This window comes from Apium graveolens, chromosome 10, assembly GCF_009905375.1.
Source record: "Apium graveolens cultivar Ventura chromosome 10, ASM990537v1, whole genome shotgun sequence".
Lineage (NCBI taxonomy): Eukaryota > Viridiplantae > Streptophyta > Magnoliopsida > Apiales > Apiaceae > Apium > Apium graveolens.
In genome coordinates, this window is record NC_133656.1 from 219,340,935 (window position 1) to 219,358,167 (window position 17,233).

The 17,233-nt window shown below is 33.5% G+C and overlaps 2 protein-coding genes across 2 annotated transcripts; both read right to left on the reverse strand.

Annotated features, from left to right (window-relative positions):
- Window positions 1-11,860: 11,860 nt before the first annotated feature.
- Window positions 11,861-12,769, reverse strand: LOC141691839 (uncharacterized). Its single transcript, XM_074496592.1, has one exon. It carries the CDS (start codon window positions 12,767-12,769, stop codon window positions 11,861-11,863), a length of 909 nt encoding a protein of 302 aa, XP_074352693.1.
- A 22-nt stretch (window positions 12,770-12,791) lies between these two features.
- LOC141691840 (uncharacterized) lies at window positions 12,792-16,372 on the reverse strand. Its single transcript, XM_074496593.1, has 7 exons — window positions 15,919-16,372; window positions 15,106-15,564; window positions 14,744-14,996; window positions 13,814-14,646; window positions 13,567-13,713; window positions 13,456-13,482; window positions 12,792-13,261 (listed from the first exon to the last, which is right to left on the reverse strand). The coding sequence occupies exons 1-7, from the start codon at window positions 16,370-16,372 to the stop codon at window positions 12,792-12,794; spliced, it is 2,643 nt and encodes an 880-aa protein (XP_074352694.1).
- Window positions 16,373-17,233: the final 861 nt, after the last annotated feature.

Below are 17,233 nucleotides of genomic sequence, written 5' to 3' on the forward strand. Positions count from 1 at the left end.
TCATGACAATATCTCCAAAAGCAGTTCTCCTTACACCTATTGCTAAAACTGTATTGGAAGACTCGTTATAGTTTGTAGAGCATCAATTACATCCATCATGCTGTTTTATTATATCTAGACATATAATGAATAACAAAAAGTGCTACAACCAAGATATAGCTCATTGTCTTTGTACTACCCTAGGTAGTTAGAAAACTTTTATCTTTTAAGTTTACTGAATTTTTTTAGATTTCGTTAATGTATGAAATTCAAAATATACATTATATTTAATCATCAATTACTGACATTAAATTTTGATTTTTTTAGTTCTCAAGATTTAACCAATCTGGAAAGAGTATCCCACTTCTTGTGTCGTAACATATTATTTTCTCAAGTTTTGAGAAGACAATGTGAATAAAGTTAGCGCAGTAAAACCGACTTATAGTATAATTTAATTGATAATTTGAAAAGACATAAAGTAAAGTCTATATATAGTTCAATATTTTGCATGAATTGTTTTTAAAATAAAAAAAATACAAAATCATCCTTATATAGAAATATAATATATTAATGTAATTTACGTAATGGGCCTTTTAATATAAGGAGAAAGAGAGAAGAAAAACAAAAGCAAACAAAAAAGCCCAAAAATAAAGCTGACTTTGAGATTTTATAAACCCAAAAAAATACAACATACCTGTCTTAAAAAAAACCCAGATAACGCAAACTGCCGTTAATTTGGGATTCTCAACTTCCATTAAGCAAGAAGTCTAACTTCCTTTCACAGAGAAGGCAATAGCATTTTTGGTACAATCAACTCGTTGTCTAGAAAGGAGGTATGAATCAATTTTGATTTTATAGTTATATTGCTTACATACAGTTTATATATATATACATGGAATGGAGCTATGAATCAGTTGTTGGTATACAGTTATATTGATTGATTCATAGAGTTTTATGTATATATATCTTAAATTAATCTTTTAATGCTGCATAGAATTTAAGAACATGTTTTGTTTCGATTCATGTAATATAATATTTTTGTATCTTATACATGTAGTGTTCTTGTGAAATTTCTGCTCTGTATCTCATCCATCTTGGTTTTAAGTAAATTTCATGATTTATATTTATTGGAATAAATTTATTATGTAATTACAGATGAGGAGAACATCAGATTCTACAACGAAGAATGTAGCAGATTTAGGTAAGAATTTGACCTTTAGTCAGTATACTATTTTATTTAGGTACATTAACATAATACTAATTGTACAGATAATGAAGATAGTATATGTAGCTTTCTAGCAGCAAATGTGGAAGTTTCTGATTTCGGGAAAATTGTAAGTGTAGATTTTATAGCCTTCATTTATATAGTTTTAATCTCTTTATAATCTTCTGAAATTTTGATTTAATGGTACTTCATCAGAGAGTGGCACCGAATTTTAAAGGTTTTTGTGGTAGAAGAATTCTAGATCACTTGAAGATATACTGTAAAACACATATATGGCATGCTCGATATGATTCAGAAGTCGGTAAAATATGTGGCCTTGCTCGTTTCATAGAGTACTATGGCATTAAGATATATAACTTTGTTCTCTTTGATTATTATGGGGACGGAGTTTTTAATGTGAAGATATATAAGGAAGCCGCAGTTGAAATAAACTACCAGACAATACATCCAAATGAGTGGAAGAAGAATAAACCTGAATGGAAACAGGATGAATTCGTTGTCCTATATATGGAAACATTGAGTTTAAGAAATCTATTGTTTGGTTAGTTTACGATGCAATTCTGAACAAAAGTGAATCTTACCTTATCTGCATAAATAGCACAGACTTGAAAGAACATGCGCTAGATCTGGTATGATAGATTTTGGAATTATTTTCATATCAGCTAAAATTCATACTTTCATATCAGTTGGTATAAGGTGTATAATTGTCCAATTATTTATATATATATCAGACACTGAAGCCAGGAACGGAGAATTTCTACAAAAAATTGAAAAATGGGAACTCGGTAAGTCTGAGGTTTACTACTAAGGAATGGAAATGCGAGGTAGAGAGGATTGGAGGACATTGCAAATTTGGGAAAGGATGGGCTGATTTTGTATCAGACACAGGACTTGGAATTGGAGATTATATTGTCTTGTATAGAATGCATAATGATATTTATAATGTGAACAACGTGAATGTTTGCATCTATAAACATGAAGTTTATGGTAAAGATCTTGATAGAGGTACTGTCATAAGTTAAATTTTTTGGTTTCTACATATAAATTATTTATGAATTAAGGAAATTGTACATCTGTAGAAACTCATCAAATATTATTTTGGGGCAGGAAACTTGTTGGCGGAAACATCATTCTTGAAAATTGTGTCTAAAGATACTCTGGCATGTGGAGGATTTGTGAGTAATTTCCGTTGTGATCAAATTGAAGAGCATATATAATTATATGTTTGTGCATCCGTACATGTTTGTGCTTTTATGTGTAATTCGTAAAAATATCATTATTTATTATTTCTTTCCAAGATTGTACCAAGTTTGGTATGGTACAAATATAGTCAAAAGCTCCAGACGATAGAGAAAATCCGGGTTGGAGGGCATGAATCTTTCGTTTCATACAACTCTTCAAGTGGATATTTTTACTGCCTTGGATATGTGCTAGTGATATTTTATTTGCGCGAAAGAGATACACTTGTATTTACTATGGATGATAGCAATATCATTTCAGCTAGGATTTTTCAGGAAGATGGATTTGAGGTTGATTACTTAAAAAGGCGTATTAGAGGAAAAGAGATGATAGGAAGAGATTGGTTTCTACAGATTCATTTAGATTCTGATGAAGGTTTGATACATATCAATGTGGCAAAATCTGATGAAGGTTAAAGTTATAATTATTGTATTGATGTTTCTATATTACAATTTTATAGATATGGAGGTGGAACATGAATTTGTTGGTGGCGAAAGAGGAGAAAGTATGTTAATGGAAGAAGACAATGATATCGATCCATTACAGGAGTTTTGTAATTCATTGCTAGTAAGAAAGGATGGAAATATTACAAAAAAAATCAGAGATTGAAGAAGAGACATAAGATGGTATGTGATAATATCGATTCAGTTTAATAGAATAGAGTTATTTGTTCTTTTAAAAAATGTATGTAAAAGTATTATGCTCATGTAATTATTAGGTGGATATTAATCAAACCAAGCTTCCAGGATTTATCGTCATTCTTAAATCAGATAACTATGCACAAAATGTAGTGGTACGTTTTTCATTTAATGTTGTACACATTTCATATCTTAAATTTGGGTGGAATTTTAAGGTTGCTGCGAATATGGATCAAAATAATTGGTGTTTAAAATTTAATTGATTTATACAGAAACTACCAGAGAAGTTGGCCACAACATTTGTAAGTGTGATACCAAAAAATGTCTGGCTTCGGTTCCCAAGTGGTCGTGAAATTCATGTCAAGTATTCAGTGGAGGAAAACAGTTTTGTTAACCTTACATGGTTCCTGAAAGAAGTTAGACGGTATTCGGCTACAATTCTGATTTTCACGCATGAGGGCCTCGGACAATTTGTGGTATGTGCACTAAATCCTGATGCAATTGAAGTGGATTATAATTCTGCAAGAGTTGTTTCCCAATCACATTCAACTTGTAGAGGTAATTGCACATTTTTACAAAGCTTTTACGTATTTGTTTTAGGATACATAAATTTAAATTTCATTATTCATTATGACTGAACTTGGATACCAATAATTAATTTATAGATATAATAACTGGAATTGGTTGCAAATTCATGATATTCGGTATTGGCGGTGCAATAGACTCTGGAGTAATAGTAAGCTTTTAATTAAGCAATTCTTACTTTCCCACACTATGATATGTATCTCTTTCTCTATTAATAGTAATTTTGTCATTTATACTTATTATGCTTGTGGCAGGCCATACCAGAAAAATTTCACAACTCTTTTGGAAAGTTGATTCCTGCAAAAGTACAATTGATCTTGCAGAATGGAAAAATATACAATTGTCAGTACTCTGAATCCACAGGGAAGATTTCTGATATACTGGCGCTAGTAAATGATAAAATGTTCGAGAGGAAGGATTTCATGTTGCTTACCTACAGAGATCTGGGAAGTTTGAAACTATCATTTTTGATAGTTCAAAAAATGAAAAACTTCTGGTCAGCTGTTCTTCAAGAAATGGTACTACTTTAAATACTACATACCATTTTATTTGTCTGGTGATTAATAAAGCTATGCAGTCAAACAGTAATAATGGAAACGCGGGTGACCACGATAATAATATTAATACCTTTTGCTACTTCTCTGTAGATATTAATGAACAGCTTCCAGGTGGATTTGAGGAATTAGAAGAAATTGTTCATATGAATATTACAGTTGACACTGATCATGCTGCAGAAGTTCCTGAAGAAGGAATTCAGCAAGTAGAAGAAAACTTGGATATGGATGTTGAAGACGTAACTGATGATGTTGCAGACAATAATATAAGTGATCAGGAAAATGATCAACTCCTGGGAATGGAGTTCACCGCCACAATGACTGCTTCAAATGTGAACAACACATGTCACAGAGTGGTATTGTTACATTACTCGATCAATTTACATAGACTTTTTTTGTAAATACAATATAAATTTTACTCATTTTATGGTTAATTGATATAACAAAGACATATCATCTTTCAGTATATACCGGCAGATGTACAACCGAATGGTAGGACATGGATAAGTGGCGAAATTGTAACTTTTAGGATGGGGCTTTTAACCTGGAATGTTAAGATAGTGTTTTCTACTGGATTACCTCGATTCTCTGCTGGATGGAACCAATTTGCGACTGATAATGAGCTACAATTAGACGATAACTTGGTTTTTACTTTTCAGCAAGAAGATTTAATATTCGATATAGTTATCGAATAGTTTGTTTAATCTACACTACATTTCATATTGGATCAATGTGATCAATATATTTATGTCTGGTACATGATGTATTAATATTATGGTTTGTTATCCTTGAAATTTGGTTTTGTAGCTATTTAGATTATTGGATGTGATCTGATTTTAAAACACTTTCCAAATTTAATATGATGTATTTATATTATGGATCTTATTGGCTGAACAATGGAAAAGCTCTCTTGTTGCAATGACATTATTCTTAAGGTTGATTGAGGACTTAGTAATTATATATTTACACTCAATATTGTATATTTTTAATATAGATAACATGTACAATTTCTACGACTACAGAAAAGTAAAAATAGTAATCTTAGTACTGGATTACTTAGATAAAGTGTGACAGTATTTAGAATATGGTAAATATTTCGTGCTTGTATTAAATATCATAATATCTTAGTCCGAACAGAGAAGTATTACGTTAAATATTGCATAAGATAACTGCGGCGTAATTCAACCAAAAGATTTAAATAGATAATTTAAAAATCCAAAAATATGAGAAACATACACGTTGAATAACAAATTATAATATTTGTGGTAGAACAATTTGCACACTTATTCCGAATATCGATAAAACTTTATTTAGTTAAATATCATAAACTAATAAATATAATAAAATGCTCCAGCTGCAATATCTCTTTAATGCATCAGTTGTCGACATTCACTAACCTACATGACAAAAGGAAAACAAAGTTAGAGTATGAATAGTAAATTATATAATAATTTAAATGTGAGTTGATTTGATGTGCATACCTCTGTCTCAAAGTGATGACATCCGGACAATCAATATTGATGAAGATACTTGTTGAGGGCAAATACCTATGCGAATTACCTTTTTCAAATAGAAAAAATAGAATACTTTAGGAATGCTTTAAATGGAATTTGAGAGTCAGACCATTGATTTTTTCAAAAACAATTAGTACATGCAGGAATCAAGAATTAAACCTTGGTAAACGTTGATGCGGACAGATGCAAGGATGACAATTTTCCTTTCTGTTTCTATATCCTGGTATAAAGAATCTATATTCGGTGGGAATTTACCTACAAAATAAACACAGTGCGATGTCCTGAAATCAAAGTAAAGACGTGGTAATCTAAACAGTTATGATTGTACAAATCTGCATTATAAGGGCCAGAATACGGAATATCTTACTCTCCATCACTTAGTCTGAAGCTGATCATATCCCTTGAACCAAATCTGCTCAGGATTGTTCGCTTTGGTTCCAAGTCTTCGACAACACCGATGACATCTGTTTTGACATTGTAAATTACTAACGTTTATAACTTTAGAAATCTTGATTGTCGATGTTTAAAATTCAATACGTGTGGAGTAACCAGGCATCTCATCATAATTCGAATTCAAAAGAGCGTCAGAAATAGCAGGCAGGGGAGTCAATTCAAACTTGTGCCGCGAAATCATTAGAGTATCCACTGGAACTACATCCACAATAGTGATGGGTAGGAACCGTATGCAGTTTATGTTACGCATAGGCCTGTATAAACCAGTTGCAGGCATGATACCTATATTCCTTATACGGTATAAGGTTCCTGGAATCAAAAGTCCGGCAAATTGATTCCAAATAGCAGGTGAAACAACTGCAACCATGTGCGTATTCTGTAATATAAAGAGAGTATATGCATGAATAATGAATATGAAAAATAGAAACGTGATGAACTCAATTACTTGCAATAGATTAAAAGCAATCACACCTCACAGTCGAGTAAAATAAGATTGTGCCTCGAGACCTCTCCATGACCATTTAGTGACCTCCACATTCTTGTCACCCTAACTTTCAACGTCCATGCAATTTGAGTGGCATTCAGATCGGACAAATGTTGATGGTCATCCATACCTGGCTGAAAGATGATAAATGTTTATAGGATTAATGTATTATGTATAGTATTTTTTTGTTGAAATTGAAGAGAAATATGTGTACAAACATGTATGTTCTTCAACAATTTTAGTGTAGAACAACTATAAAAGTTACTGAATATATAGTACCGTCTAAGTAGAATAGGATCGATTTTGAATATGAGAAAGATACTCAATAACACCAATTTTAAAGGAAGATATTGTCATCTTGATTGTAGGCAGTTAGGATAATTTTTATAGGTTGTGGTATACTCTGCAAATCACAAACAATACGCATATTATATCATAATCCTAAACAAAGCAATGTGTGAATCATGATTTCCATAATTAAGGTATTGATTTATGTCAAAATTAAGGAGCATATTTTGAGGTTATTCACGGGAAATATCGTGGAAACTTGTATAATGAGATGGAAAGTAGTTACATTTGGTAAATTTCAATATTGAGTAATGCGGGGAATTTAAAACATATAGTCTGACACTTTATTTTGAATTTAAGGCTGCTCATCATGAATGTTTCGAGTCAAATTTAAGAACTTGTCTTCTCTTGAAAAAATGATCTTTTCGCTATACAATTTGAAATTAAACATTTCTTTCCATAATAAAATCTTATGCCCATAAAGGACATTGATTGTCAAATTAAATGGTGCACGACAGGGTCCTTGATAAATAAGCACTACTTTTTAATAAAAGTAGTGCTTCAACCATGCTTCATTAAACGTAGATGATCAAGGTAATATTTAAATATTGTAAACCAAACTTTTATTTATGTGTGATGACGCTGATCACAGTTATGAAGGATTAAAAATCAAATACATAGATAACAAATGTTGAAAACAGGGTAAAAACATTGTTAAGCAATCGAAATTACAAATAATGTCACGTGGACAATAACTGTAAAAAATCATTCAGCTATAAGCAAGATGAAAGCTCTTGAAACACGTCCATGCAATTTGAGTGGCATTCAGATCGGACAAATGTTGATGGTCATCCATACCTGGCTGAAAGATGATAAATGTTTATAGGATTAATGTATTATGTATAGTATTTTTTTGTTGAAATTGAAGAGAAATATGTGTACAAACATGTATGTTCTTCAACAATTTTAGTGTAGAACAACTATAAAAGTTACTGAATATATAGTACCGTCTAAGTAGAATAGGATCGATTTTGAATATGAGAAAGATACTCAATAACACCAATTTTAAAGGAAGATATTGTCATCTTGATTGTAGGCAGTTAGGATAATTTTTATAGGTTGTGGTATACTCTGCAAATCACAAACAATACGCATATTATATCATAATCCTAAACAAAGCAATGTGTGAATCATGATTTCCATAATTAAGGTATTGATTTATGTCAAAATTAAGGAGCATATTTTGAGGTTATTCACGGGAAATATCGTGGAAACTTGTATAATGAGATGGAAAGTAGTTACATTTGGTAAATTTCAATATTGAGTAATGCGGGGAATTTAAAACATATAGTCTGACACTTTATTTTGAATTTAAGGCTGCTCATCATGAATGTTTCGAGTCAAATTTAAGAACTTGTCTTCTCTTGAAAAAATGATCTTTTCGCTATACAATTTGAAATTAAACATTTCTTTCCATAATAAAATCTTATGCCCATAAAGGACATTGATTGTCAAATTAAATGGTGCACGACAGGGTCCTTGATAAATAAGCACTACTTTTTAATAAAAGTAGTGCTTCAACCATGCTTCATTAAACGTAGATGATCAAGGTAATATTTAAATATTGTAAACCAAACTTTTATTTATGTGTGATGACGCTGATCACAGTTATGAAGGATTAAAAATCAAATACATAGATAACAAATGTTGAAAACAGGGTAAAAACATTGTTAAGCAATCGAAATTACAAATAATGTCACGTGGACAATAACTGTAAAAAATCATTCAGCCATAAGCAAGATGAAAGCTCTTGAAAATATTCAAAGTTGAAGCATTCTATCAACCTTCCTGCAAGCAAAAGTGACATATTCATTAATTAAATTAGGAGGACATAGTTTTAAAGTGATGAATAAGGACAATTCCTAGTCAGCGAAAAGCACTTTGGTATATAAGTAAATAGGATGTCTAACATAGGATGCTAGTTATTGTCAGATGCTTCTTAATTTTTTTGGTAACAGATTTAGCAGAGCCTGGAGTACAATTACCGTCATCACCTTCAGAGTACTATACATGCAAAGACGTTTTAATAAGAAAGTCTTCAAATATTAGTATTCAGCATGGAATACTAAAGAGAACTCAAATGTAACATTACCGCATTATAATCTCACTTCAAAACCCATGTTGATGGAATAATCTTCGGACAGAATTGGAGATTCAGAAGGAGTTGGAGTGTTCATCGTTGGTTCATATAAATCATCAGCATAAAAGATGTTGTTATCCTCAACAACATTTGATTTTGTCAGACCGAGCTCAACTGAAATTAGTCTTCCGACTAATGATTTAATCACTTCTGGAAAGGCTTTGGAGGAATCCTGAACAAAGTTGTAGAAAATAAGAATGCATATGTGGTATAACATGGTGACGCTGGAGCTGTTTTATTTCAACAGTTATTTACCTTATCGTAATCAGAAACCACCTTTGCAGCACTTGTTCCAAGAACTATTCTAGAAACTCGATCATTCAAAACAATATTACAGGCAAATGTCTCATCCTCGGCAAGGACCATGATACGGAACCTTGAGAAAATAGTTAGCTATTTTTTAAAGGCTTTAATTAACAGTATCAAGCCTACAAATATTTCCAATAAATTGAAATAGTTAGGTTACCTCTTCGGAGATACGGGAATGTTTCGAGGACATTGGGTACATTTGAATACTGTTCCAATGCGCTCAACCTCGTGGAGACATTTGTTACAGCTATAAAACCACCAATTTGTTTCCTCATCGACCTTAATGATCTTAAAGGTGCAGCAAAATTTTTTCTGAGGTACGATGAAAATGTAATATTTAACAATAAAAACAACCATATAAAAAATACCATTTCTGAATATTATATAAATGCAATACGTTGAGGTGATCGTATGTCAGATTCTCATTAAGGTCTTTGAGTGACAATTTTTCAAATAATGTGGGAACCAGTTCAATTTGTTTAGCTTGGAACAATTTATCTCTTTTCATTATATATCCTTCCTCAAGCAACCTAAACATATTGAAGAAATTAATAAATAGAGCAAAACGTCGATAAGTTAATTTTAACTCTATATTTACTTGTTACCTCTGTCTCATATCATTCACAGATTCATCATCTAGATTTATATATAGATGAGTAGATGGTAATGTACCAATCTGAACAGAACCTGTATATGGGAATAAAGTTAATTGTTTAATCAGCAAGAATATAACTGTGTAATAGATTTGATTGCATAAGTACTTACTCATAAATGTAGTCACTTTTGTACTTGTTATAATAACAATGATCGGTTTTTTGGGATTTCCAGCCATCTCGTTGTTGAAAGACAAAACAAGATCACCCCAAACAGTAACTTTGTGGGCATTACTACAAAAAAGGTTTAGATATCATAGATGTTAATAATCTATTAGCAATATGTGGTGTATATGCGTAATTACACTACTGATCAAATATATATATGCACATTACTTTGAATCGCATATTCTAAACTTCACAATGTCCCTATCTCCGTATCGAGTATGAAGCTTGTTCAAACCTTCATACTCCTCCACAACTCCAATAATATCTATTTAACACAAAATTTATTTACACAATATTAAAGTAGGCTGTCTTATAATTGTAGGAGAATTGTTCCATATGAGTTAATTATGATAAAATCGAGTTAAAAGAGTGTGTTACCAGACCTATTGCAAATTCAGGCTGCTGTTGAGGAAGACATTTATTTGCTTCTGTAAACAAATCTCCCAAGTCTAAAAACTCAAACTTTTGTGAAGGGATCATGCCATCATCATCAGCAGTCCTCACAGTAGTGGAGCCTGTAAATCTGATGCAGAGGGTTGACTGCACAGGTTTCAAGTTTCCAACAGGATCTTTAACTGCAAACTGGTCAAAAACATAGACACCACCTTCCACAATTTTCGTGCTGAATCCATTCCAAATATTATGATAGGCAAAGGCATGAACATGGTTATCCTACATTTAGATAATTTAAATGACATAAATATATAATACTGGAAAAAAGGATTGACAGCAAATAACGCAAAGATGAATAAATTTAAAACATACATCATCGTCAAGGAGAATAAGATTGTAGCCTTTCAATGAGTTCGTCTCTAAAGTCATGTTAGCCTACATCCTGGTAACCCTGACCTTAATTTTCCAGTTAGTGCTTGCCTTGTCGAGATTGGATAGACGATCAAATGATTCCATTGAAAAAGATCACTATAAGAAGAGCAAGAAAAAAGTTCATTCAAAAATTTAATAACAACTCAGCAGGTAAGATATTTATACATTCAATATTCTAAGAACTGTATAAATCGCTTAAAGAATTGAAGATCTTACAAAATGGTTGAACTCTTGAGAGAAAAAAAGGATGATGCTTAGCAAATGACAAAAATACTGTAAAAATGTTGAAAATATATTTAACCAGCAAGGCATTAGGGAGATGCTAACAATTTAGCTTGAAATTGATAGTGCAAATCTATTCCTTTAATTGAGAATTAGAGTAATATCCCGGTTTAATTTGCTGATAATTCTTAAGGTAAGTGTTTGATGTGATTATGACAACTAACCAACCTTATCATTTGGGTTTTTGCCAACAGAAAAAGGTAAAACTGAAATCCAATTCCTAATAAAATATGTACAGTATATAAATAATTAAGAAAATCTTCCTAATCAAACAGATTATACATATTTTTAATAGACAAAATAATTGGAGATTTATTGTTTAAATTATGTTCATAGACGGATGCAGTAAAAAAAGTGTAACATTTTGGATGTTGAACTCACACCATTGATATATCAAACACAATAAATCCAGAGTTAAGAAGGAAATATAGAAAAATGTTACAGAAAGTTCTTAATATGTCATGTCAATTGTCTACACTTGGAAGATTGTAAAACACTTCCTCAAAAACTACATTATTTGTGATATCTGTGCTAATACCATCACAACTATCTATGAGAATATGGAGGCCTTCAGGTCGTGTCACTCTGGATATAGCAACATAAATTTGTCCGTGCGAGAAAGCTGCTTTAGGAAGGTAAAGCCCAACCGTATCAAGTGATTGTCCCTGACTTTTGTTAATCGTCATGGCATAACATATTTGAATCGGAAACTGAACGCGTTTAAATTCAAACGGCCAGTTCGTGTCACTTGGAATCATCTCAATTCTAGGTATTAGATGTTTCGTTCCAACATGAGAGCCACACAAAATCTCACATTCAATACTGTTCTTCCTACAGGATTTCACAATCATTCTTGTACCGTTGCATAATCCCATGATCTGGTTTAAGTTTCTCATAAGCATGACGACAACTCCTACCTTCAATTTTAACTCATGCTTAGGAATGCAAGGCATATTGATAGAGTTTAGATACTCAACTGGAAAAGCGGATCTGAAATCATTATCAACATCACCTGCATCATCAATTGAATCCTGACTCAGATAAGTGTAAACCATGCCAGGATTTTTTTCAAGCATCATTGTATTAATCTCATCCACCACGATATTGGTAGGTGTGAGTATGGCCCTTGATCTGAGGTATTCATGTGAAGAGATATTTTGTATAAAATTTGGGTACGTCACTTCAAAAAGCTTCTGGATTGGATCTCCGGACGTATGAACGATATATTGATCATGAATCTTTATTAACATTTCACCAGTGTCTGGACTTGGAGAAATATTGGTTTTTTTGCCATCACCGACAGCAAGCTGCCACTTGCTAAAGTCCGCAATGGTTTTGTTCTCCAAAACACTATTTCCTGCATTAAGCCGCATGTTTTGCTTCAATAAAAATACTTCATTTATTGAGGGTAGAGCAGACAACTTCAGCCCTTGACGCTTTTGGCATGACAGGAAGTATCTGCCTAAAATCTCCACCAAAAACAATGGTTATACCACCAAATGGCTTTTTAGCTCTGCTTTTATCAATAGCAGACATAATATCTCTCAAGGATCGATCAACGCATTCAAAAGCATGACGATGTTGCATAGGAGCCTCGTCCCAAATTATTAAATCAGTTCGTTGAAGTAGCTCAGAAATATCAGTCTCGTGTCTTAAATCGGCAGAACAATTTTCATCAAGCTTGAGTGGAATGTGAAAGCGGGAGTGTGCGGTTCTTCCACCAGGAAGCAACATAGCAGCTATACCATATGAGGCAATAGGAAGCACAATCTTATGCTCTGATCCTAATCGACAACACAGTGTCTGCCACAAGAAAGTCTTTCCACATCCTCCACTTCCGTAAACAAAGAAAACACCACCCTTTTCTGGTTGATATTGTCAAGAATGGAATCATAGACTATCTTCTGTTCATCATTAAGAAGACTATGATTTCTTGTGTGGATTCTCTTCATTTCTTCTATATCATAGGATGTTTCCTCAAGAATTTGTCTATTCTCAGAGTTGGAAAAAAAAGCATCTCCGGGATATGGCATATCTGGGAAGTTTCTAAGGCTTTTACCAATATCATTCAACAATTTCTCTATCTCTGCAATAAAATTAATAAAACTTGATAACATTAATCCAAACATGGAACATGTAATATGTACAAAGCATTATTAACAGCTCATACCTGCAAGAGCGTAATTCTGGATCTCAATATTTGATAGACAAAGGTTTGGATTCCCAGTGAGATGTCGCTTCACAAGAAGAATATCATCTGACATGCATCCCCAATGAGCTTCCCAAAGGCTACGCGGATGAGAGACTGGACTGTATACTAAAAATGTTGACAAACATGGCACGTAATTGTGGAGGCATGGATGTATGTGCATTTTCACCTATAGCTTCGTGCCATTGCTGGTCGTTCTGGAGGATACCAAGCGTGACACAGGCTTCATGAAAGGAGTTATAAACATGGCTGTTGACTGTCTTCAAATCATCAAAACATACAGCACCTTTAATCCCGAGCAAGAGCATGCGGTGATATAATAGTTCACCGCTAGATGAATGTACTTCAGCAAGCCTACCGATGACATCACCTCTTTTCCTCTGTTTCCAGATACCAGGTTGTGGATGCCATGTAAACTTGCTTGGAAATTCTGAATAGGTTAAATTTGGGGCCTCTACATATGTTTTATTTGCATTAAACCATGCTTCTAATTTGCTTTTCTTTGTTCCAACATTGTCGAAAACTTCCTGTAGATTTTCTGAGCCTTTAAACGACACATGCTTGTCATTCGGTAGATGTGCTGGCAATCGTTCAACGGAAGGCCACCGGGAATGGATGTCAAAACCAAATATCCTCCATGATGCTTCAGATGCACAAACATATCTTCCATCCAAGTATTGCTTGACTTCATCAAGCGGCCGTTTCTCAGGAGTGATTGTGGTTGTGCACCCTTTTTTGTTGTTTGTTTTTTTCCTCAGACACATGGTGGTGGTATCATGTCCTTTTAAACAATATTTGAACAGAAATTTCAATGATCTGGAGCTGTTATAAATCTCCAAATTTGTGTGACATTGAAATCTTATTAGAAGATCTCGATTGTAGGGGACAACATAACGATTATCCAGGTCAATTTCCTTTTTCTTTACGGTAATTCCAGTTTTCCTCCTCTTATAGATGGGAAAGCCACAGTCATCAAAGTATGTGTGAGAATTATACATGTTAAAAAGGAAAGAACGATGTTTCAATTTAATTAAAATAAATCTAAAAGGAATATTTTACTAAAAGGTGAAAAATTAAATGTTGTATTCTTCCAGCAGTCTTTGGAAAATCAATTTAATGTAAAAGATCTCAGAATTACCTTTTAGGAAAATGTTTAATACAACGACCTTTAACCATACACGGAGAATTGACACAGTCAGTGCCACATGGTCCGTGGATCATGTAATTCTTGACAGCTTCGTAATCAACTGGATTAATACTTGGGTCAGGAATTTCTGCTGAAACCATTTTATCTATTTGTTCAGTTGTTTTGGGACGATCGTTTGGATGCAACCATATTAGCATGTGAGCATGTGGCAATCCACGCTTTTGAAACTCTATGACGTGCATTACTGTAATATGAAATTGATAAAAATAATTAAATAAAGCCTTACATACATGTCATATTAAATTTAAATCATAAGCAATTTGTTAGAGGAAGAAATCCTGAAAATAGCATACCTCCAATACAACATCCAAAGCAGTTCTTACTTTTTATTTGATCAAGAAGTTGGTCAACTTTCATTTTAAATACCTTTGCAACGACGTCGGGTGCGTCAACAACATCAATACCAGGTTGAAATTTTAACATCCTCTGAATTTCAGGCCATTTTATGTTAGTGGTCATCGTAAGGAACAATGATGGGTGTCCAAGTGTTCGACAAATTGCAATTGCTTCCTTGAAATACTGGTTCATGTATCTTTTACTACCAGTGAAGGAGGCTGGTAAAATTGTTGCCTTGCCGACATTTTCAGGATTGCTGTCACCCTTGTTTAGTGCATCTCGTATGTTGTGGTACATATCAGAACGAATTATGGTCTGGTGACCTCTGATCCAGTCAAGTCTGTATCGCTCAATCGCAGTAAATGCGTCAACAACATATTGCTGCCATAAACGTCCTCCCAGATGTGGAGTCAAACCTGAATATACATAAGACAATTTCGGAGAAAATTAGAATGGTAGAATTAATTCATATATAAGTGTTCAAATTTAGGTCATGATTTTGAACATATCTTCCGAAGGCCGTATCATGAGTTTATAATTGTAATATTCTTTCATCGTGATGAACTCTCTCTCCCCCTTTTCATCCGGATCTTCATCTTCGGTATTCTGACGTTGATTCTGATTTTTTTGTTTTGGTCTGTTTAAAGGGATTTGACGGTAATATCCGATGTCTCCATGAGGAAAAAGAATAGGATACTGAAGCTGCATAAATCGTGGATCTGTTTCAAAAATTCTCTCCAATCCATTGGTTCTCGAATGGATTATTGTACCCCTGCATCCTTTAGCATACTCGTCAGTGACAATCAACCCGACAACTTCATTGGATGGACCAATATGGTTAGGTCGACCAGATGCGGAAGACGAAGATATTAGAACCAATCTAAATTCATCAACTGGATTCTGACTAATTCTTTCACGTGCCATACGAAAACCTTTGACCAAACGATTATGTTTATCCAATATTTCTAACAATGACTCAACGATTTCTTCATCCACGGCATCGCGTCCTCCCTTAACGGCATTTATTCTGTTATGTACTTCATCTTCAGTGTCATATATGTAGAGTTGACAGAATTTGGGGATCTCACCATCAAATGGTACAAAGCTTCCCATACTGTGGTAATTTACACCTTTTACCTTGAAACAGTAAGGAGCACCGCCACGATTGATACTACGATCAATTTGACCTCCGGTGGAAGACATGGCAAACATACAGTTGTGCATTCTAATATTTTCCTTGAAATGCCTGAAACGGGATCCACCAGTAAGGAGTGAAGCGAGAGGCTCGGGAGGTTGCTTTTCTTACTCAAGAATTATCTGACCATTTTTACAACAAAGAGAGAAAGTTGGAGGCTTTTTGGTCGCTTTTTTATTGTTTCTTTCATGATTCCACATGATGGCCTGACACTTTGAACAAATTCTATCAGGATCACCGACATCGAGGTACTCGCTCCACTTAGTAACAGTATTGTCAAAATCATGTACATCAACATCGTCACAATCACCTACAAAATTTGAAATATTATGACTGTGGAACATCAGAGTAATTAAGAATGAAACTGAATTTAAGTTCATACCGGTAGATATACAATCACTATCGCTGCTGTCACAATCTTCAACATTGTTAAATTCTCCTAATAAGTTCTTAGAACCTGAACTTTCTCCTCGCTCATAATAACTTTTTACGGAAGATGTATCATATGTTGAAGAACCTGGACTAATTTGACCACAGGTTTTTTTGGATTGTTGTTTTACAGCGATATCACTGCTGGAACCTAAAGTTACTTGTGGTCGTTTAAATATAGTGGATGCGGGCAGTGCAAAAGTGACAGTACTCTTGGCACTTTGAGTATTTTTTGGAGCTGCAATATTTCGTTGGTCTCCTGCTACAACAACAACATTGTTAATAAGATCAACTACTACTATCTTTATTTGCATAAATAGTAAGCATCTCTAATATACAATTTTGATTTTGAAACGCGCCTTCAAATCCCATGGGTCATAATTTATGAACGCATGGAGTAGCAGGAGTTGCGCAGTTTCTCCATTTATCTATACACCTACATGGTTGACCCAAAATTTATC

What these genes read in the sequence shown, in the direction of transcription:
- LOC141691840 (XM_074496593.1), bottom strand. Translation starts at nt 16,372, where the DNA reads ATGCACAACTGTATGTTTGCCATGTCTTCCACCGGAGGTCAAATTGAT. An exon ending in ATTAAACATTTTCCTAAAAG is followed by an intron (nt 14,647 to 14,743) that starts GTAATTCTGAGA and finishes TATTCCTTTTAG; the next exon opens with ATTTATTTTAATTAAATTGA. An exon ending in CCAGAATTACGCTCTTGCAG is followed by an intron (nt 13,483 to 13,566) that starts GTATGAGCTGTT and finishes ATTTTATTGCAG; the next exon opens with AGATAGAGAAATTGTTGAAT.
- LOC141691839 (XM_074496592.1), bottom strand. Translation starts at nt 12,769, where the DNA reads ATGCGGCTTAATGCAGGAAATAGTGTTTTGGAGAACAAAACCATTGCG.